Below are 23,544 nucleotides of genomic sequence, written 5' to 3'. Positions count from 1 at the left end.
CCTTTTCCATTCAGAAACAACCAGCTCTAAGACAAAACTACCCTTTTTTTCCTTTAACAAAATGCATTTCCATTCCTTATACCCTCTTTTAGTGAAAACATACTTCCCATTTTCCTTGGATACTGAAATGTTTCCCTTATTATTTTAGTAGCTTTAGTTACGCATATTATAATTCTTAACCTTAAAACATAGTTTCTAGCAAAAACTAAGTAAGCAATTATGAACTGTCTTTTCCGTTAGTATTCTTCAGATTGGCAAGCTTATAAATACTATTTATGGTTCTAGAAAACATTCTCTTTGTTACAGAAAATGTCTTAATGTGACATCAAACATATTAATAGTCCTAAATAACCTTAGTTTCTTTGAAAAAGGAAACCTATGCTCAGTAATTAATGTCCCAATAGCTTAGCTGGAAATGACCTGGTTATTCGATGGATTCCCATTATTTAAGTTAATTTAGCACAACTCTAAAGTTTCAAGTTACCAAAATCTGGAAAGAGTATTTTAGATAGACATCCCCAAAACACAGTTATTCCTAAAGAGTTAAAAGTTTCGGGCTTCCCTGGTGGCGCAGTGGTTGAGAGTCCGCCTGCCGATGCAGGGGACACGGGTTTGTGCCCGGGTCCAGGAAGATCCCACATGCCATGGAGCTGCTAGGCCCATGAGCCATGACCGCTGAGCCTGTGCATCCGGAGCCTGTGCTCCGCAACAGGAGAGGCCACAGCAGTGAGAGGCCTGCGTACCGCAAAAAAAAAAAAAAAAAAAAAGAGTTAAATTTTCATCATATTGTTATTTTTTTCTCACTAAACAACTTTCTAACAAGCATAATAAGGTTTTATTTGATTTCTAGTATACCTAGGTACAATAAAAGTATTATACTTAATGTTGATGACTCTAAAGACATGTCTGTATTTATTAAACCAACAAGCTTAAGCTAACTTTAATACCAGATATTAATTCAGTACTGAATATTTCCTAGATCACATAAACCTAAAATTCATTCTGGCCAGGTTCTTTTGTATTTCTGAATATTTATATAAGTGCTTAATTTCCTTTAAGCCAATTAAACAGAGCTCTTTTACAAATTAATTTTTGCAGTACCACACATCTACAGCACACCTATGTAGATACGAAGAAACACACAGACACAGAGACCTCATAGTGCCCATTCCAAAATTTCAGCCAGGAATCAGGTGTAACAGTATAAAACCCTCAGTTATAAAAGACGTTGAATTCCAATTGGGTTTCTGGCAGATGGAACAAATCAAGATCACCTATCTAGATTGCTAAAACCTTTTTACTAGTATTTATGAGAAGACACTTAAGATTTCTATTTGTCATTAACAAGTCAAGTACCAAGTTATCTACCCCCCCTCAAGGCCAGAAAAAATTTTTTTTTCTCTGTTTACAAGCCTCTTAAGATAAATAAGGGGACATTTTGGGAGTGGTAAAAAGATTGGTGGGCTTTGGATTATTTCTGGAGCCATACCTCTGGTCCTATAAAGACTAGATTTGTAAAATAAGGACAGTTTTTTGGTTTGTTTTTTTTTTCTCAAAGAATTGGGTGGCCACCTCAGTGATTTCAAAGGACTGACATACCCCTTCACCTATGTTGGAATGTCTTACTTTCCCTCATTTAGCTTAGAGAAGAAGCAGCACCACCCGCCTCCAAAAAAAATTACTATCAGGTTCCAATTACCAGCTATGGTTTAGTCAAACCATTGGCTTCCCACCTCCCAAGTTGGTAATTAATTTATTTATTATTTTAATTTTAATTATTTAGTTAGTTGCACCGGGTCTTAGTTGTGGCAGGCAGGCTCTTTAGTTGTGTCAGGTGGGCTCCTTAGCTGCAGCTCAAGGGCTCCTTAGTTGCAGCTTGAGGGCTCCTTAGTTGCGGCTCACCGGCTCCTTTAGTTGTGGCATGCAAACTCTTAGTTGCAGCATGCATGTGGGATCTAGTTCCCTGACCGGGGATTGAACCTGGGCCCCCTGCATTGGGAGTGTGGAGTCTTAACCACTGCACCACCAGGGAAGTCCTGGTAACCTGTTTATAAACACTTTTAAGGATTCTCCCTGGGTTTAAGAAATTATTTAACTGTGGCGCTCAGTTCGGCCTTTGATCTGAAGAGACTTGCCTACAAGCCTCATGTAGTCCCATTCCTAAAGGTAACCATTTAATAGGGTCTTCTGAGTAGAAAGGCAATTCAGACAGAAGATTATTAGTAGATGGGAACAGTAGTTAAGGTTTTAGGTACCTTTTATATTATTAATCTTTTATTACCTTTCTACAACAAATCTTTCAATGAGGCTATTTTGAAATTTTGAAGCCTTTTCGGGCTTCTGCATACCAATTAAAATAGGTACAGTATTTAAGATAAGAGCTCTCTAAAATTTTAACAATTTAGTAGACTTTCCCATTCAAAGGATCTAAGAAGCTAGCCCGACAAATATTTTTCCCTGCTAATATAATTTTAGAAAAGAGAAAAACTCTTACTGCTGTTGAAAAAAATCAGTTTGGGAGTGCCAGAAGAACCTGTCTCACCATTTCAGGACCCAACATCCTTTAGTTCCGATTAAGGACTTGCAAGCATACATAAACCCAGCTGGTATTCCCATAGGTGACTGTCCATCTGGGAGCTGTTTGGCCCTCGAGGCACAATTTCCCATTATTTCGTAGCCTAATTCAGATATGGGATATGAGATATGATCTGCACAACTTTCTGAGGACAATGTGGTAGATCAAATATGTGCTGCTTCTGAGTCTAGCCCCAAGGAGTTAACCTTGGGTTGGTTTGACTCTTGTACATGGCTCAGTTTCTCCCTTTGACAGGCTAAAACCGCCGTGCGTGCTGAGAGCACTACGTTATCAGCCTCTGTTGTACCCCGTCGGATGAGCAGTATTTACATAATCGTTGTAGTGGATCTCCCTTATTCTTCAGAGCTGAATAATTCAGTCTCATTTCACTAGCAAAAGCTTTGTTCAGAACATATATCAACTCATTTTTTTCAGTGTAAGCCAGATTTAACAAAAGTCCAGCCACCTATGTTTCCCTGGGTCCCTTGTCCAGATCCCCGAAGTCCTGCCCAAGAACTGCACCAGTGCCCCTTAAGACTCCAAGCCTTAAGTGAAACAGCTCAAATAAAATTTCAGCATCGTTACTCAAACAATGAGATCCAGATATTAGGAGATCTCACCAGAACACCTGAGGAGTACTGAGAAGCTGGTGGGGCTCAATGGACCCATGCTTGGTACTGAGCACCAGTTCCGGGTGGACTCCAGGTGTTCTCTAGTGGGTATCTCTGATATCCTGCCAGCTAAACCATGCATGTCAACAAAAATTAATCAGTCAATCTGAGAAAGAAATGGAAATTTTATTTGAGCCAAATTGAGGAGAACTGTTCTGCCCATTAGAAATCAAAGCACAGTAATATAAGTTTTTTGAGACAGAGGGCGGTACATCAAATGATGTAATATTGACAGTTTACACAATCCAGTTTTACAGGAACAAGGTGGTAAGTCATGTGACCCCTTACAAGATCAAGAAAGCAGGTTATCTTTTAAGGAGTTGTCTTGTTGATGCTAGGAAAATGTTGCACCTTAGGATTGGGCTGGTATTCTTGGGGAAGATTTGGTCAGGATGCATAATGCAGATATGCAGTAGAGAGTAGAGGGGAAAGAGGAGGCCAAAGGGCAGAGAAAATTTTTTTACGTTTAAATTTTTCTTGTCTTGCCATAAAGTATGAATTTTATTTCAAATCCCTGTAGTATCAAGTTATGTAATTCTTAAATAAACTAGGGCCTGCTTTTACACTTTTTTCCCCTTTTGGAGTTTTAAACCATCTATATTTACTTGTGTTCATACTACATTTGCATGGATTTTAGACACTAATTCAAAATATGACTTTGTTTTGGTCCTTATCAAACGTTCATGATGTTCTAGTTATTGAACAAAGTTTAAACGTTTCTGTCATCTGTGGCCTCAGAAATTATAATCTTAAATCCACGCCTTAAGATTTTACTAATGTGAGACACTGCTAGGCATGGGTGATATTGCAAGGAACAAGGTAAACAAGGGTCCTGCCTGAGGGTACATAATGGGAACACAGAGTAATTAACAGGCAATTAGAATAATGTATGTTATGGAACACTTTAACACCGTGAACACAGATATTGTGTCAGGGATGGCTTCCATATGCAACACCATCTGAGCTGAAACCTTAAGAATGAGTCAGCTGAGTATTTGTTAACCAGGTGAATAGCCTGTAAAGTGTTTGCTTATAGGGGCTGAGAAGAAAGAAGACATTTGGAGACCAGAAGAAAAATAGAGCATTTTGCCACAGGGTAACGCAAAGCACTTATCTGTGGAGGGTAGAGCCAATCAAAAGTGGGGAGTGGCAAGACTGGCTAGAACCAGTATCCTCAGGCAATGGGTTTAAGTCATTCTTACTTCCTGCAGTGAGGAGAGTGCACTGAAGTTGACTGTTGCAACTGAGGGCTTGGAGACTTTTTCAGTATTACAGGTGAGAATTTAAGATAGCCTACATGGACAAATCAGATATTTGGAAGGTAGAATTGAAGGGTGTGGTGACTGAATGAGGGAAAAAGGAGGGATTCAAGAAGAGGCCCAGGTTTCTGCCTTAGATAGATTGATATGGACATGAGGGAAGAACAGGTTTTGGCATGGTGCATCTGAGGTGAAACATTCACTTGAACGCTCCATCTTATATATTATTAGATGTAAAGATCTAACACTTAGGAGAGAGATGGACAGGCTGTGAATTTGGGAATCATCAGAAGGTGACTGAAGTCATAGAAATGAGTAAGAATGCTGTGGGGAGAGCAAGTGTGGAACCCTGAGGAGCACTCACGTTTAAGGGGTAGACAGAGGAGGAGCCTGCCCTGGAACCCAAAGAACAGTGCTTACTTAGAGAGGAACTGGGAAATTAAGACTCCCAGGGGAAAGATGGCTCCAAAGAGAGTCATTAACATAAGAAATGCTGCTAATAGGGCAAGTAGATAAAGACTATGAAGTGTCCTATAGATTCAGCAATAAATAGCTCTTTGCTTTGGTAAGCGTGGTGAGATAAAAGCGTTTCTTTAAGTTTTTCAATAAAGGAAAATTTATTCCAATTACTTTAGTTCTCCCTCAGATTTTTAACAGTGTAGTTCCCAATTGGTAAACTCCTGAGACTCTGATGTAATTGAATAGATTGAATGAGTATTACAATTTTTTAAAGTGTAGATGTGGTTATGATCAATAGAATTTTTAAATCATTAGAAAATATGTTTGAGTTCAGAATAGATTTGGGGTATTTTATATTTTTCTCATATCAACAGAGACCAAAGTGATACTGCTGTCATTTAAGTGTCTGAAATGTTTTGGCTTTATAAAGGGAGTCCTGCAGGACTCTTTCATGATCCAGTTGGTCATTAGATGATGATGTCAGGGAATAATAAATTTTCCTCTACCCTTCTGTGTTCTTCTGGCTCATCTAAGAATTAAATTGACATGAGACAGATTAACAGAAAATCAAAGTTTAATAATGTGTATATGTGGGAGAGATCCAGGAAAACTGAGTAACTCAATAAAATGACTGAAACCCTCACCTTAAATACCATCTTCAGCTAAAGACAAAAGAAGATGTGGGAGTAGTGGTTTGGAACTTAAAAGAGGTGTAAGACAATTCACAGGAAGATGGGAATGCAAATGTTTGGTAAACAAATGTTTGCTGGGCCATGCAGAAACAGTGGGACACAGAGTAGGCTCTGGTCTCTAGACCCTGCTGAGTTTCCCTCATAACACCTAGCCAGTATTCTTTGTAGATATCTCTAGTGATAGCTCTATTCCAGGAACAGACCCTCTATCTAAAATTTTTTTAGGCAGCGAGAGGGGAATGTCAAAGTTTCTTCCTGAGTCTTTTGGGCCTTAATTGTTTTTAGCTCTAAATAATCCACATGCCAAAGAGACATTTTGGGGTGGTACGTTTTGCTCCCCTGCAGTTACATTCACTTAATGGTAATTCATCAAGATGTGCACTGTTCTGTATGTGTGTTGTAGTTAAATTAAAAGTTGGGGGAGGTGTGTGGTTTGAAGTGACTTTTGAGGGATCCCCATAACTCTACAAGAACTACTACATTGAATCAAGATTTCTGATATGCCTGTGGGAAATGACAGGAGCATTACAGCATAGTTCCTCCCTCTCTTCTTGTGTGGCCCCAGGTTGTGGCAGCGCAGGGATGATGTTGCTTCATATTTTTTAATGGAGTAGTGACAACTTGGGATTTATTCCAGACAGACCCACAATTGTTCACGTGTCTTATTTTGTATATTTAAAAATTGGGGGAACTTAAACTCAAGCCTGCTTTTTCAGCCTTCAGTTTGATCTCAGGTGGCCTCGGCTTGCAGAGGCTTGAAGCAGGGTTTCGGTTCCCGGCCAGAGATTGAGGTCAGGTTACGGTGGTGAGAGCACCAAATCCTAGCCACTAGACCAGTGGTCAGTGACAAGGCCCTGGCCCTTCAACTTTGCAGAAAAGAATTCCCACAAAGACGGAAAGTAGTGAAACAAGTAAAATGTTTATTAGGAGGAAAAAAAGAGTACAGTGCGTGTGGATAGACACACGGGTAGACTCGGAGAGTCACGCCTTCGTGGTAGTTTGAATCACTTATGTGGGGCGTTTCTTCCCGGTTTCCTTTGGCCAATCATTTTGATTTGCCTGGTTCAGAGTCCGTATTTGGTATATCTCAGGATCCTCCCACGTGTGCACGCACATCTCTTAGCTGAGATGGATTCTACTGAAGAGGCCTATGGGTAGTTAGCATCACTTACTATGGGGTGGCGCCCCCTCCCTTTTTGACCTCCAAGGAGCCTTTCTGTGCATGTGTAGTCGGGGAGGTCTCCTGACTTCAAGAATGAGAAATATGTGTTCTCTTATCTTCTATCTGGGCAGGGCCCAGCCTCCTCCTAGTTTCATCATAGAGTATCCACAGAGAATGAACTCCAGCTATTTGCCACAGGGGCCCATCTGTCTCCTGCCTCAAGTTTAATAGTAATATGAAGCTGCTGTAGAGAGGGATATTTCCCCCTCTGCCCCTCTTGAGTTCTTGTGGCTGGACTAATAATAAAATTGACACAAGATAGATTAACAGGAGAAAAACAAATTTTAATTCATGTGTGTGTGGGTCCCACAGAACTGGGACCAAAGCAGTGGCCAAAACAGGCAGCTTTTATACTTTTTCAACAAAGAAACAACAAAGTTGTGAGGGCAAAGAAACTTAGGTTTGGGGTGCCCAGTTAGTGAAGAATCTAAACAGAGTTTGGTCTTGGAGTAGTAAATTTAAAATGTAACAAGATTTGTTTATATAGGCTTCCCGCTTCTCAGACCAGATTCCCTATCTTTGGCAATAATGGTGTCCTACCTCCAGATGCAGGGAATACACATTTCACGTGAGATTTGTTTCCTGCTTTCAGGGAGACGGGAGTGTCAGAGTGTCCCTCTTGCACTGGCCATTTCTTAAGTAACCTTAATTCAAAATAATCAATATGCCACTGAGGCACATTTTGGGCTAGCTTACTCTGGGCCCCAACAAAGCTATTGTTCCACTTATAGTCCACTTAAATTTGTTTTATCACAGCAAGATACACACATAGCTTGCTTGTTTCCATTTTGCTATTATTCTTTATATTTTTATCTTCTGATACAGCTGAGGTTCTACTTGCATTAGAACTACTTGGAGGACTTATTAAACACGCATATTCCTGGCTCCACCCAAGACCTACTGAAAAGTAATTTCTGCGAATGGGGGCCTGGGAATTTTCATTTTAACAGGCAGGTTAAAATTCCCCAGGTTCTCCAGGCAGTTCCCCAAGTGATTGAGAACCACTGCTCTACCATTCTAAGCAGGCTTTCAAGCATCAGTTCAACTTTTTTTTCTCTATGGTATTATTGTCTTTGCTTAGGAAGGTTCCCCTCAGAAGCCCTATCTGTACTTCTCATTGGCTATAGATCTGCAACTTTGTACTTAAAACCTTCCTGCAATTTTATATGGTTTCTGTCGACAAGTCCTCAAGTCACAGGTACTCAACTCTGCCACTGTACCATGAAAACAGATATAAACAATACATGAATGAACATGATTATATTCCAATAAAGCTTTATTTTAAATTCATATAATTCCCACATGTCATGAATTTTTTTTTTTCCTTTTTCCTTTTTTTTTTGGCCATGCCACTCAGCTTGTGGGATCTTAGTTCCCTGACTAGGGATTGAACCCGGGCCCTCAGCAGTGAAAGCACAGAGTCCTAACCACTGGACCGCCAGGGAATTCCCCATGAAATGTTGTTATTGTTTCCCAGCCATTTAAAAATGAAATTCTGGGGCTTCCCTGGTGGCGCAGTGGTTGCGCGTCCGCCTGCCAATGCAGGGGAACCGGGTTCGCGCCCCGGTCTGGGTAGGCAGTAGACTAGAATTGACCCACGGGCCATAGTTCACCAACCCCCTGCTCTAGATTATTGCCCTAACACAGTGTCGGTCAATATACAGTAGGTATTTGAATACTGAGTGAGTGAATTTATTATAACACTCTGTGCACTGATTTTGCAGAGCATATATTGTTCATCTTTGTGATAATATTACCTAGTGTACTAACTGGTTCAGAAATGTTTGTCAGCTCACTTTTCAACTTTCTCCTAGAGTTAATGCCAGGGTTATCAGTGTTTTCTATTTTCTTGAATCAACAGCTTTTTTTTTTCCTGTATGTCTGAATAGGAAGGCCCAAACAGTTTGATTAATGAGGAAGAATTCTTTGATGCTGTTGAAGCTGCTCTTGACAGACAAGATAAAATAGAAGAACAGGTATGTATATTATTAAAAATTATTTAAAATCCTTGATGTATGTTATTCATATAAATAGAATTTGAAATCATGATCCTAATAACCTAAAAATGAACTCTTGTCTACAGTGAGTCACAAATGTAGAATAATCTTTATAAGTCACTTTATTGACCAATTTCCAAGCAATAGAAAGAAGACTAATGATTGTTTAAAGTTAGCATGCATAATTAACATGAAATTAAGTGGAAATATTCTGCCTGTTCCCCTTGAAGTATCCAACCTTATTATCATTCTGTTAATACAAAGTATGTATTTGCTCCAAAGTATATATTTGCTCAGAGTAAAACGGTCTCTTTGAATTTCTCTTCACCACCAAGTGCCATATGAGTTCAAAAGGAAGATGACCAAGAATTTATTTTTCTTCTATGTTAGTACCATTCAGTTTTTTGTTTTTTGTTTTTTTTGCGATATGCGGGACTCTCACTGTTGTGGCCTCTCCCATTGCGGAGCACAGGCTCTGGACGCGCAGGCTCAGCGGCCATGGCTCACGGGCCCAGCCGCTCCGCGGCATGTGGGATCCTCCCGGACCGGGGCACGAACCCGTGCCCTGCATTGGCAGGCAGACTCTCAACCGCTGCGCCACCAGGGAAGCCCCCCATTCAGTTTTTATTATTAACTCATTTATTGCTTTCACTACCTGGCCATGGCACAGGCCCAGAGGCTCTCCGGCACGTGGGAGCTCCCCCCACACGGGCGCACACACCCGTGCCCTGCATTGGCAGGCAGACTCTCAACCGCTGCGCCACCAGGGAAGCCCCCCATTCAGTTTTTATTATTAACTCATTTATTGCTTTCACTACCTTCACCTTAATTACTTCCTCACTTTTAACTTTGCTCAGTGTTTTTTCATCATTAAATTCACAGCAGTTTTACCCAGCTCCTTCTGTGGAAATTGAAGGAAGGCATTTCTAAAATCCTTTAACTCTAGTTTCAAGATTAATTTGATCCTTTACCTTTAATTCTGCAACAATGCAGTTACCATATATTACCACTAGATGGTACTTAAAGATGAATTTTAGTTATTCTTCTCAAGACTTTAAGCATCTTGCAAATAAATCATATGTGTATCAGTCTTATACTACAAATTAACTTGCATAGACAAATTGGCTTGTTTATTCCCTCTGATTGCTAAGGCAGTCATGGCTATTATGCCCATTTACTGATCTATCTATCCGAGGGTGAGTCATCTGCAATAGTGGCTGTTTGCTTTTCATGATTATTTTTCCCTGTTTTTTATCAGTGATGAAAAGTTTGTCACATTAATTTATAAAAGCTTATTGCTCATTTTTTTATACCCAAAAGATGCTACACAGCACTCAATAGAACTTTCAGTTCCTAAATAAGTTCTAATTTTGGATGCCAAAAATATCTGAAATAGCATCATTGTATTTGGTTTTTTAGGGTGTTTGGGGTGTTTGGGGTTTTTTTTCCCTTCATTGTTTCCGCTTTTGCTTTCATCTAAGATGTGTTATTTCGTGAAGAAGAGCAAACTGTGAGGTCAAGACAATTTAGTCTTAGTTTTGCCAGTAACTGTGTAGCTCTAAACGTATCACTTAAATTCTCTGGGCCTTGGTTTTCTAATCTGTGAAACAAGGAGTTGGACAAGATGATTCAGATCATCCCTTCTGGCTCTAAAATGCTCCTCCACTGAGTATCAATATGGTGGTTGAGTTGGAGTTGAAGAGAATCAATAAAAACTTCTGTATGCTTTAGAAAAAAGAAATATTCACAGGGTGATCAACTCATTTAATATCAGTCTATTCCTGACACTCTAGTAGATAAAAACAAATCATTAGGGGCTTCCCTGGTGGCGCAGTGGTTGAGAGTCCGCCTGCTGATGCAGGGGACACAGGTTTGTGCCCCGGTCCGGGAGGATCCCACGTGCCGCGGAGCGGCTGGGCCTGTGAGCCATGGCCGCTGAGCCTGCTCGTCCGGAGCCTGTGCTCTGCAACGGGAGAGGCCACAACAGTGAGAGGCCCGCGTACCACAAAAAAAAAAAAAAAAAAAATCATTAAACAGACTATGATTTTCTTTGCCTAAGAGCCAGGCACGTTGATATGACAAAGATAATCACACACACAATACAGCATAGTTTCTGGTACAGTATATTTAGTAAATATTTATTGAATAAGTGAGAAGAAACTAGGCAAGCTGAGAAGGAGGCAAGAGGTTAAGTGGCAGCTTAACAAGAGTGAGGTGATGGGATGAATGCAGAATACCTTCATGGAAAGGAGACAGAGATATACATGATATGTTTTTTTGAACATAACTGAAGCAAACAATGATTATTGGTTCAAATGATACAGCCCTCCAGGGCCCTGATGACGTGGAATGATTAGAATAATTTGGCCAGAGTTTGGATAAGAAAATTATTTTGGTAGCAGTGTTAAGGTTGATTCATGGTAGATGGTGCCATGCTGGTATTGGAAATTCTGACTGGGAGCAAAAATAAAAGAACTAATCCTTGGTCTAAGGTAGTATCTATGGAATCCAAAAGAAGAAAATTGGGATACATGAAGTGTCAAGATTTGGCAAGGCTTGTATCTTTAGAGTAACTTCATAATTCAAATATTTATAAGTACTAAAGTGTTCAGTAATTAAACGTTATATTATCCATTCTTAAGCTGCAAAATACACTTCGAAACCTTCCCATTTAACATTATATGTTTTCTTAGTCACAGAGTGAAAAGGTCAGGTTACATTGGCCTACATCAATGCCATCTGGAGATGCCTTTTCTTCTGTGGGGACTCATAGATTTGTCCAAAAGGTAAGCTAATGTCACAGTTTACTAAAAGTATATGCTATATTTTTCTTCACTGTTGACGAAACTATCCTGTTATATAAAGTCTTTTTCCTTTTCTTGAATTTAAGTAATGAGATTTTTTGGTGTTACATGTTTTCTTCCATATACATCCTCCAGAACTGTTAGAAATCTTCTGAACATAATGTTCTTTCTTTTTTATTTAAGGGGGAAAGAAGGGTGGGGGAATAGGGAGTGGCTTATCCAAAGTTAACCAGAAGCGTAGCCAGTGATTTTAGATCTCTTTTTCCTTTGGGGTTAAGTAGTATTATTTTGTATTATTGGAAGCACTGCATTCGATTTTGGAGCATAACACATAATAGGTGCATGAAGTCAGCACTTGCTGCTGAGCTTGTTTCATATAGTGCTTTGTTCTCTCTTTCTTTATCTTGTGTTTGGAAGTTGGTACTGAATGCTCTGTTGTGCCTTTGTTCTGATTACTTGGTTTTTTCTTTGTCTGTCTCTGGTAGCCCTATAGTCGCTCTTCCTCCATGTCTTCCATTGATCTAGTCAGTGCCTCTGACGATGTTCACAGATTCAGCTCCCAGGTACTGTATGAATGTATAGAGTGAACTTGAGTCTTTCTGTGCTATATTTCAGCCTGCTTTCCCAGTTCCTAGAAATCTTTTGGTTAGGCCACTTGTTTTGGTTTTGAATTTTAAATAGTAACATCAAGCATTAAAGAAAGCCTTCCTTATCTGCTACATAGTTCCTCTGTCAGGCTTGCATGTGCCCTTTGTATCCTCTATTGTGAATAGCTTGGAATTTCGCCATATAGGAGATACTCCTGAAAGATTTCAAATTGAATTGAAACGAGTAGAAGGTACCTGGTTTTTAACTATCCTGTGATATCTGTTTCTTCAGACAGGATTCAGCAACTTTTGTGGACATGGTCTATAGGATATGTTATAGCATTAAAGCAGGTTTCAAGCCTTACTTCTAACCTAATTTAAAATATCTCATAATATATTCAACAGGGAAATAATTTTTTAAATAAAATTTGTCTCATTACCATTATACTAAGCTTCATTGAACAGGTTGCGTTTTGCTTTGGCAAATTACCCCTGGAAATGAGTATTCTAGTCCATATGATAAATCTATGGAAATTGATTTTAAATTATTTAGTATCAGCACGGGTTAGGAATTTAGGACAGGAAGCTGGATGCTTGCAGTCTCTGCCCTCATAATAAAATCAAAGTATCAATGGAGGAATATTTTTTTAGCATCAGCATTAGGTTAAAAAAATTTTTTTTAATCTTCACATATTTGCCATTCAACTTTGTATTTTTATGGTGTTTGCATTTTATTGGATTGCAATATGTCATAGTATGTTAAGAACCTGAGCTCTATAGTCAAAATGACCAAGTTTAAATCTGGTTTCCTGCATGATGTTTGACAACTTTTCTAACTCCTCTGTGCTTTGCTTCTGTCATCTAGCTAGGAATGTGATAAAGCTAGAACCAAGCATGTAGTAAGTGCTCCGTAAGTGAGCTTTTATCATTATAATATTATTTCTTTGAGCTAATCAAAATTATCTACATTATTTTTTCTCTATCAGAGTGTTCCAATAAAAAAATTTTTAAGTCAGTTTAAAACAGGCATACAAATAAAATTTACATTAGTTTTCAACTATGTAATAAAGAAGAAAATTAAGTATAAGACTTAAATTTTTTTCTGACTTTTGCAGCTTTTTTTTTCCTTGAACATTTTTGAGAAAGAGATGGATCAGTTCCTCATCAGAAATTACCCTTAGCCAGATTAATTACAATATTTCTTACCTGTTGCTCATTCATTTATGTATGCTTTTAAAATAGTGACTTATACTCACAATAAATCATTGACCAAACTAGATTATACTGGGAGACTTTGGTTTATTCTTAATTAAGCTCCACCTTGCATTAAGATAATAAATTAACAGACTAACTAAAAGACATCAGTACTGGTCACCATTTTCCCTTAAAATATAGAAGTATACAGGCTATAAATATTTTAAAATGTAATGAGAGCAAGAAAAGAATTTGAGCCATTGATAGGTGCCTAAGAATTAGGGCTTCAGAACCCAGACCTGGGCCTTAGCTAGAGAGATATCTAAAACAGCTGAAAGCCTTTGAATACAGGTGAAATATCACTGAGAAGCAGGTATCCACATTTTTATAAGACTGTCAAATTGTAGCTTCTTTACCTAATTTTCTGTGAAACTTTTGTGTATATAAGTTGAGAAAAATCTTTCTAGTAGTTTTTTTCTAATGTATGATGCTCGTTATTGATCCAATTATGTTTTTAAACTTTTGATTATTCTACTGTTTTATATTCCAGAAGAGGAAATGAAGGAAAACAACATTGAGGTCTTCAAGTATTTATTTTCCTTGCTAAAGTATTTGTTGTCATTAGCAGACTTGGGCTCTGGCAGTTAACTATTGATTAATTTGGCTTTGCTATTTACTTATAAGCCTTGGCTCATGACTGTTTTGTTCTTGTTGAAATAATGGTCATAGTCCTGCTTGAGTAGTATACTTAAATATAGAGCTGAGAGATGCCCTGAAAATAACTTCAAATAAAATATGTGACTCTGCTAGGAAATTAGTAGCAACACATGAATCTGTATCTGTCTGATGGACAGATGTTGGAAATGAAGTAGCTCTTAATGAAAGTGTATAGGAAGTAGGAAGGACTTAGATTTATAAATGGATCTTCTTGGCCACATTTATTTCTATAACAGTTACCACCTAAAGATGTCACCTCAGAAATCAAAGGGAAATAAAAAGCATCCTTAGTTGGGGGAAAGAAAAAAAGGAAATCAAAGGGTGGGTGGTACATCTGTGGGTTAATATATGATGAGCATCACCATTGCAAAAACAATTCTGCTTAAAGCTTTTTCCCACTTTTGTCCATAGTAACATCATTGTTGTGGTAATTATTTATTTTACCCCTCCCTTTTTTATTGTATCAATATAAGTAATAGAATGCTAATTTAGCAGAACTAGAAAGTAGAGTAAATAAAATGAAATTACTAGATCACTATTAATATTCTTATGCATATCCTTTTTCCACATATATGTAAGTTAAATAAAATCAGTCACATATTGATAATTACACACACCTTAATAATTGTTTTTTTTCTACCAAAGTAGGTAATTCTATATATACTGTTTTGTAACTAGCTGTTTTGTTTTTTTAAAGCACACATATAATTAGGCCCATGTTCCCATCAGTAAATATAGGTCTAGATCTCCTTGTTTATTACATGGGTATGCATACTAGATTTACCTACTCACCTAATATTGAACATTTAGTTTATTTTCAGTTAGTCTCTATTATTTAATAAATAGTGCTACATGGGAATACTTGTATATACAGCATCCTTGTATGTACATCTTTGTACACTTATCCAATTATTTCCTTAGAATATATTTCTGGAAGTAGAATTTTTAGGACAAAGGCCATGCACACACCCAAGTTTTTTATTCTTATTGCCAAACTGTTCATTAGAAAAGTTGAACCATCTACACTCCCAGGTCAGTTTTCTTTTGCTATACTGACACTGAATATTATTATTCAGTTAATATTTGCCAATCTGATAGAATTAAAGTGTTATTTTTCTTCTTGGCGATTTGCATTTTTCAGTGAATTGGCTATTCATGTCCTTGACCATTTTTCTTTTGGGTTAACAGTACACTGTTAATTTGTTATTAATAAATTATTGTATCCAACAGATCCCTTTATGACTCTGTAGCAATAAGCATAGTTGTATTCCTTTCACATGAGTAAGAAAAAGGGATCCAAGCTCTGTTTGAGCCCTTCTGAGACTTTTGTTCAATACAATTTTGTTGTACCATCAAAGGATAATTTTCTTTTAAAGTTTCTATATTAATAATGTTAGAAAGATCCAATTAGATCTAGCCTCCTAAAATGGCATACTGAGTGATTCAAATGTGAAGTGAAAGAAAAGGTAAGAATTGGAGTGCCATCACCTCTATTTCAAATCTGTTTTGTCTTCAGTTTTTTCATAGTTCATTTGGTATGAAGATGCTGTATGTAAGGTGCAAAAAAATCAAGGGCATGATTCCTGAAATTATGCTTAGTGTAAAATTCAGCCTTTTTTTTTTTAAGTGATAGATGTTTCTAGTAACATTATTTTCTAGTATATCAAATTTTGAACCTGATAAGGTAGAAAATTTGGCATATGTTTATTCTTGTCATCCAATTAATGGTCCCTAGTTTCCCACTTATTTTTGATATAGAGTCGTAACTGAAAACAGTAAATGGAGCATCTTTAGGTTTATATCTGAAATGTGAGTGTGGTCACATGTGCCCAGGTCATTGCCCCTATAGTAACATTGGCTACTGCATATTTTAACATAAAATTCATAATAGTGAAATTTTACCAGTATTATCTTTCTTTTTAACCTTAATGTTATTACCTTGGGGAATATACCATAATGGATAAAGATTCCTTGATGAAGACTTTGCGGACATGGTTAGTACAGTAATTGGGTACTTCGATAGGTTCGTTAATTTCCTAGGAGCACAGTACTGAATACATCTTGTTTGTTTCTCTGTTGGACTTTTTCAAGCCCTCTTAAGGAAGTAAATGAGGACAAAAGACTGAAAACTTTTCCATAGATGCAGTGGTAACTATTCTTTCATCTATCTAGCAAGACAATGTTGAATGCATTTACTGTACATTGTTTCAAACTTAAGTTACCTTCTATCAATTTATATTTGTGGAATCTGGTTTCTTTTGCACCAAAGCATAAATCAAAAACACCTCATTTTTCAAACATTTGAAATAACTAATTTAGGAATAATCTCCTAAACAGAAACACAATTACCTGCAATATTTTTCAACAAAAGAGCTAAATGGCACTAAAGTTTTTTTAAAACAGAACTCTCTTTGTTTTTTAGCAGAATAAAATCCTTAACATTCTTCTTTCACAAGTAATCCATTTAAAGTAGGGCCTGTTTGGGGGCAACATTTCTTTCTGCCTCTAATCTCATAACCAATATGGGTGTTCTTAACTCCCAGTGTCATACCTAAAAGTACAAATGTATTCAGATCTGAAGATTTTTTTTAAGATCTTGGGATCTAAAAATCATTAAAAAATTTTTTCCCAATCATGATGTGACACAGACAAATGAATCAAGCCAGCGCTACTGTTGAGGCTTTATTTATGCATACTAACTGGGACTTTCTTTGTTCTTCCTCTTTTGGTAATAAAATACGTTTTGTATGTATTATTTGTAACTTGGAGTCCTACATTAGTTATCCTTACCCTCTCAAAGCAGATTTCAAAATTTTAGAGGCCCAAAGGTTTTTTGCAGTCAGCCTCTGAAGTTATGTTTTCTAATTAAGGCTTTATAAAATTATAGAGGTACTAGTAGTCATGTTTTAAAATTTCTTTCAAGTCTCTAACACAGCACCATTCACATTAAAGGTTATGAATAAAGAAATAAGATATTATGTAATGTTTATTTAGTACAAAACTAGATTGTAGAATTTCAGCATAATCATTTTTATCAAAAACTTTTCTGGTGATCATTGCCAATTAAAGAGATACTTAAAGCCATAACTACTTTCAGTAACCAAAATTGCATTCTGAAGTCCAGAAAACTTGGTTTACACATCACAATAACATATTGATAACATCTTTTGTGTAGAAAAATTATATCCCCAGGGTGAATAATTTTAAGATCTCTGCCCCCAAAAGCATTCATGTATTTATTTCAAAACACATGTAAACCTGGTTCTTATGTTTCCCTGACAAATGCAATAGACTTTATGTAAAATAAGTAATTAAACTTAGGAATAAATCTTTAAATTGACGTATATAATATGCGTATTTTTCAACTCTTTTCTGCCTTCTCTTAATAATATTACTAGGTAAAACAAAATTATGAGTAAAAGTTTAGAAAATAGAACTTAGAAACTAAGTGTCTATGCGTAGATGGTAAAGGTGCCAGTTCCTTCAGAGATGATCTTTCTGTCACTTCAGTTCTGTTTAAAAATATGTTTCATACTAGGAAGGTTTCCAAAGACCACTTAAATGAAATCTTACCAATAAATCTGATTGAGGATTCTGGGAGTGTGAACTGTTTGACCTTATTTGCTTATAAAAGATGGGTAGGGCTAAGTTGATAGTTAAAAGCAGAGGTTGCAATTTAAATTTAGTAAAAGAAATTTAATTAGAAATTTAGAAAGAATGATAATAAAAGGTGATAATTTGCAAATCTTTGCGTGTATGATTATTAGCATTGTCCCTAAAAGAGTTTAGAACAATGAAATTGGAATCAAATATATAGAGGGATTGGTTATTTTTTAAGTTGGCTTATATTCATGATAAAAGAGCTTATCAGTGAAATAACGAAAATCTTCTTACCTTTTTGTAGAGAAATGTTGACAAATAACGAGCTTTCTAATATCTCTATATAGTCTTAAATATAGGAACATTGGACTAGGTCATCTCTTTGTGCCCCTTTTACCCTTAATGTTCCATAATTTTATGCTTTAAGACATTATCTCTGTAAGGATGCATTTTATGATGAAGGAATAATTATTTTTTTGGTCACTTGATGCACATTAGGCCAGTATGTTATTAGAGTGAAGCACCTTCCTTCCCCGCATTTCTCCTTCCTGTCATTAACCTGGATATGATATCTGGAATGTGGACTAAAACTCTTCAACACTATATAAAACCTACTAACCTTTGTGCATTTGGTCGCTTAGCTTTCTAAGAACATCATTTCTGAACTGAAGTAAACTGAATACCATTCTGTTTTAGAGATTATGACATAGCTGTTAATTGGAGGAGGATTCTTATGGCTCTATTTTTCTTTTTAAGGTTGAAGAGATGGTGCAGAACCACATGACTTACTCATTACAGGATGTGGGTGGAGATGCCAATTGGCAGTTGGTTGTAGAAGAAGGAGAAATGAAGGTAATTCCCAGTGTATTGTTGTAGGTTGCTAATTGCAGCCCTGTTGCAATCATACTATATTATTACTATTGATATAATTCCCAGTGTATTGTTGTAGGTTGCTAATGGCAGCCCTGTTGCAATCATACTATATTATTACTATTGATATAAGTAAGATAGCATTTAAAAATTTCTTTTAAATAAATTATTACATGTGATCAAAGAAGCACTAAATATTGAGAAATAAAATGTCCTTTTGCTTCCCTGGTTTAGTTTTTACATAATTTCTTTATGATCATAATATAAATCTGTGCACAGATCCCTTTGTTTTACCTAGGCCATGGAGAAAATAGTTTGGGGGTTTCAATATGAACAGGTCATAATTAGCTGATGGCTCTCTCTTCGGATATTTCTCTCTTGTAATATACTAAATGTTGTGCCCAGGTGTCACTTTTTTCACTCTTTGGTCCGTACCTCACTTCTTGGTCTTTCTCTCACTGCATCTTGTTTTGATATTTGGACATTGCTTAGCTAATCTTGCTCATATCCCTAAACGCAGAAGACAGTAAGAGCAAGGAACAAGAGATTGAGAGCTGGGTTGAAAAGCAGCAGCGTTGAACTTTGGATTACTTCATGCCCAAGGTGCTATGCTAACAATAAAGAGATGTTTAATAAGACTCCCTCCAAGCTGAAACTTTGGTTGGAGAAAGAGGATATTGACATTTAAAAGATTACTTAGCTCCATTGGATAACAGTGAGTGAAAGGTACAAGTGAATAGTGGAGAAAAATTGGAAAAGAAAGAGATCTCTGATTTGAGACAGATTGTTTTACACTGAGGAGCATTTGAACTATGTCTAGAAATGGAAACAAGGTTATGACAAAGGTGAGGTGAGGGCATTTTAGAAAAGAAATATAACATGAGCAAAAACTTCAAAGCAAATTTTGTATTCAGGAGTTTTGTGTAGACTTTTGACCAAAATTATTCTAGCAAGTGAGATACAATATTAGATTTTGGGATTTCCTCTCCTCCTGAATACAGAAGAAATTAAGAAATAAGATAGAGGAGATAGGCAAATGAGATACCAAAATGTTAGTTATAATTCTGATAAGCTGATTGGAGAACATGAAGACCAGCTGCCATGAGGTCTTGCTAATATGTTACCCCAGAATTAAACATAGTATTTTTAAAAAATATTTATCTTTGGCTGTGTTGGGTCTTCATTGTGGCACATGGGATCTTTGTTGCAGCACGCAGGATCTTTAATTGCGGTGCGTGGGCTTCTCTCTAGTTGTGGCACACGGGCTCCAGAGCACGTGGGCTCTGTAGTTGCGGCACATGGGCTCTCTAGTTGAAGCTTGGGGGCTCAGTAGTTAACAGCGCACAGCATGTGGGATCTTAGTTCCCCACCAGGGATCGAACCCATGTCCCCTGCGTTGGAAGGCAGATTCTTAACCACTGGACCACCAGGGAAGTCCCCTAAACATAATATTTCTGACATAGCTGGATAGTCCCAGGCCTTCCCCCACAAGAGCAAGCCCCCAAAGCAGACCAGCATACATCCTGTCCACAGGAGAAGGGGTTGAGCCAGGCCTGCCTAGTCTTCCTTCTGTGCTCACCATTCAGATGTCCCCATTTCCTCCCAAGGAGGAGGAAGTGAAAGGGTGAAGAGAAACCAGGAGTGATAGTCTAGATGATGGTCTTCCACGTGGAGTGAGTGGTAGAGAAAAAGTTCTCCTACAACTTTAGAGAGAGAGAAATTGGGGCTGGATTATGGGGAGTGTAAAATAACCCACTAAACAGAATTTTCTGTTGTCTGTAGCAGTAGGCTAGCCATTGTACACAAAGTAACATTTTTGGAGGACTAGGCTGATAGGAATGAAACTAGAGACCAAGAAAACCACTTCAGAGAGTGAGGTATGAGGTCATGAAAGCTTACCTAAAAAAGGTATCCAGGGCTTCCCTGGTGGCACAGTGGTTAAGAATCCGCCTGCCAATGCAGGAGACACGGGTTCGAGCCCTGGTCCGGGAAGATCCCACATGCCCCAGAGCAACTAAGCCCATGCGCCACAACTACTGAGCCCACGCTCCGCAACAAGAGAAGCCACGACAATGAGAAGCCCACACACTGCAACAAAGAGTAGCCCCCGTTCGCTGCAGCTAGAGAAAGCCTGCACACAGCAACAAAGACCCAACTCGGCCAAAAATAAAATAAATAAAATAAAAATTAAAAAAAAAAAAGGTATCCAATAGTAGAAAAGTCAGGCTTTGGGATGTCTTATAGAAGATTAGTAATAGCTACATGAAATGTGAGGGAAGGAATCAAAAGTCTAGAGTTTCCAGTTTCCATGACTGGGAAAATATCAGTCCCAATAACATGAATAAGTATGTAAGGAAAGGTACTTCGGAGAGAGAGATTGTAAAAGAAAAATAATGTGAAATGCCTCACCGTGTTTGGCACCATAGGCACTCCATAAATTGAGAGCTGGTTTTCCCTGTGATAACATGTTTATTCATTTTTCAAAAGAACTTATTACAGAGCTGTCTAAAGTAGCAAACCCTCTATAATTTTGAAGTAATTAATTTTGTTCAGCAGTTTATGTATACAGTCTCAGTATTTAAAGCAAGATAGACCTTTAGGTTTGCAGCCTCAGTACTTAAAAGCAAGATATCATTGATCTTTAAGCGATTTTAGCTTTCCATAATTGGTTCAACAAATAATTGAGTGCCTACTGTGTTTCAGATACTGTTCTAGATGGTGGGGATACAGCATTGACCAGAGCTGCTGCCTTAAGTCACTGTCCCTAAGGAGATTATGTTCCAACTAGCTTTATTTGGCTTTCTTAGCCATGTTGAATGGTCTTTGAGAATGTTCAGTAAATAATGCCTAATTTAAATTGATATATTTGCTCTTTCAACAACTCACAGTAATTTAGTCATTCATCATATATGCATATGTTTCATAGTTGGTGTTTACCTTGGATTTGTAGTTGTAAATATTTTTATGTGGTAATAATTTGAAATTTTAAACTTTTTGGCAGAATATTTATGTTCCATAAGTATATTTTCATACATAAAATTCTAAAAAGCAGCTAATTGGTAAAACATCATTTCAAGTTTGTAGTTTGGGGGTTGGATTTTTTTTTTAACATGTTTGGGTTTTTTTTATTTTTATTTTTTACATCTTTATTGGCGTATAATTGCTTTATGATGGTGTGTTATTTTCTGCTTTATAGCAAAGTGAAGCAGCTATACATATACATATATCCCCATATCTCCTCCCTCTTGCGTCTCCCTCCCACCCTCCCTATTCCACCCCTCTAGGAGGTCACAAAGCACCAAGCTGATCTCCCTGTGCTATGTGGCTGCTTCCCACTAGCTATCTATTTTACATTTGGTAGTATTTATAAGTCCATGACACTCTCTCACTTCGTCGCAGCTTACCCTTCCCCCTCCCTGTGTCCTCAGGTACATTCTCTATGTCTGCGTCTTTATTCCTGTCCTGCCCCTAGGTTCTTCAGAACCTTTTTTTTTTTTTTTTTTTTTTTTAGATTCCGTTTGTATGTGTTAACATATAGTATTTGTTTTTCTCTTTCTGACTTACTTCACTCTGTATGACAGACTCTAGGTCCATCCACCTCACTACAAATAACTCAATTTCTCTATACTGTTCTCCATAGTGGCTGTATCAATTTACATTCCCACCGACAGTGTAAGTGTGTTCCCTTTTCTCCACACCTTCTCCAGCATTTATTGTTTGTAGATTTTTTGATGATGGCCATTCTGACTGGTGTGAGGTGATACCTCATTGTGGTTTTGATTTGCATTTCTCTTAATAATTAGTGATGTTGAGCATTCTTGCATGTGTTTGTTGGCAATCTGTATATTCTCTTGGAGAAATGTCTATTTAGTTCTTCTGCCCATTTTTGGATTGGGTTGTTTGTTTTTTTGATATTGAGTTGCATGAGCTGCTTGTAAATTTTGGAGGTTAATCCTTTGTCAGTTGCCTCATTTGCAAATATTTTCTCCCATTGTGAGGGTTGTCTTTTCATCTTGTTTATGGTTTCCTTTGCTGTGCAAAAGCTTTTAAGTTTCATAAGGTCCCATTTGTTTATTTTTGTTTTTATTCCCATTTCTCTAGGAGATGGGTCAAAAAGGATCTTGCTGTGATTTATGTCATAGAGTGTTCTGCCTATGTTTTCCTCTAAGAGTTTTATAGTGTCTGGCCTTACATTTAGGTCTTTAATCCTTTTTGAGTTTATTTTTGTGTATAGTGTTAGGGAGTGTTCTAATTTCATTCTTCTACATGTAACTGTCCAGTTTTCCCAGCACCACTTATTGAAGATGCTGTCTTTTCTCAATTTTATATTCTTGCCTCCTTTATCAAAAATAAGGTGACCATATGTGCATGGGTTTATCTCTGGGCTTTCTATCCTGTTCCATTGATCTATATTTCTATTTTTGTGCCAGTACCATACTGTCTTGATTACTATAGCTAGGTAGTATAGTCTGAAGTCCGGGAGCCTGATTCCAACAGCTCCGTTTTTCTTTCTCAAGATTGCTTTGGCTATTTGGTGTCTTTTATGTTTCCATACAAATTGTGAAATTTTTTGTTCTAGTTCTGTGAAAAATGCCATTGGTAGTTTGATAGGGATTGCATTGAATCTGTAGTCTTCGGGTAGTATAGTCATTTTCACAATGTTGATTCTTCCAATCCAAGAACATGGTATATCTCTCCATCTGTTTGTATCATCTTTAATTTCTCCCATCAGTGTCATATGGTTTTCTGCATACAGGTCTTTTGTCTCCTTCAGTAGGTTTATTCCTAGGTATTTTTTTTCTTTTCGTTGCAATGGTAAATGGGAGTGTTTCCTTAATTTCTCTTTCAGATTTTTCATCATTAGTGTATAGGAATGCAGGAGATTTCTGTGCATTAA

At 37.3% G+C, this 23,544-nt stretch overlaps 1 protein-coding gene across 3 annotated transcripts in view; it reads left to right on the top strand.

The window, feature by feature from the left end:
* The window catches only part of CERT1 (ceramide transporter 1), a 132,171-nt gene that overhangs the window by 95,347 nt on the left and 13,280 nt on the right, over positions 1–23,544 (top strand). For 2 of the 3 annotated variants that reach the window (XM_024130721.3, XM_024130673.3), the window contains 4 exons: positions 8,768–8,854; positions 11,569–11,661; positions 12,165–12,242; positions 18,534–18,629. In XM_024130721.3, the coding sequence (XP_023986489.1) occupies positions 8,768–8,854; positions 11,569–11,661; positions 12,165–12,242; positions 18,534–18,629 (354 nt within the window). The remainder of the gene's footprint in view (positions 1–8,767; positions 8,855–11,568; positions 11,662–12,164; positions 12,243–18,533; positions 18,630–23,544) is intronic. The other variant, XM_024130626.3, reaches the window with a different exon arrangement.

This window comes from Physeter macrocephalus, chromosome 8 (assembly GCF_002837175.3).
Source record: "Physeter macrocephalus isolate SW-GA chromosome 8, ASM283717v5, whole genome shotgun sequence".
Lineage (NCBI taxonomy): Eukaryota > Metazoa > Chordata > Mammalia > Artiodactyla > Physeteridae > Physeter > Physeter macrocephalus.
This window is presented reverse-complemented; position numbering and strand designations above follow the sequence as displayed.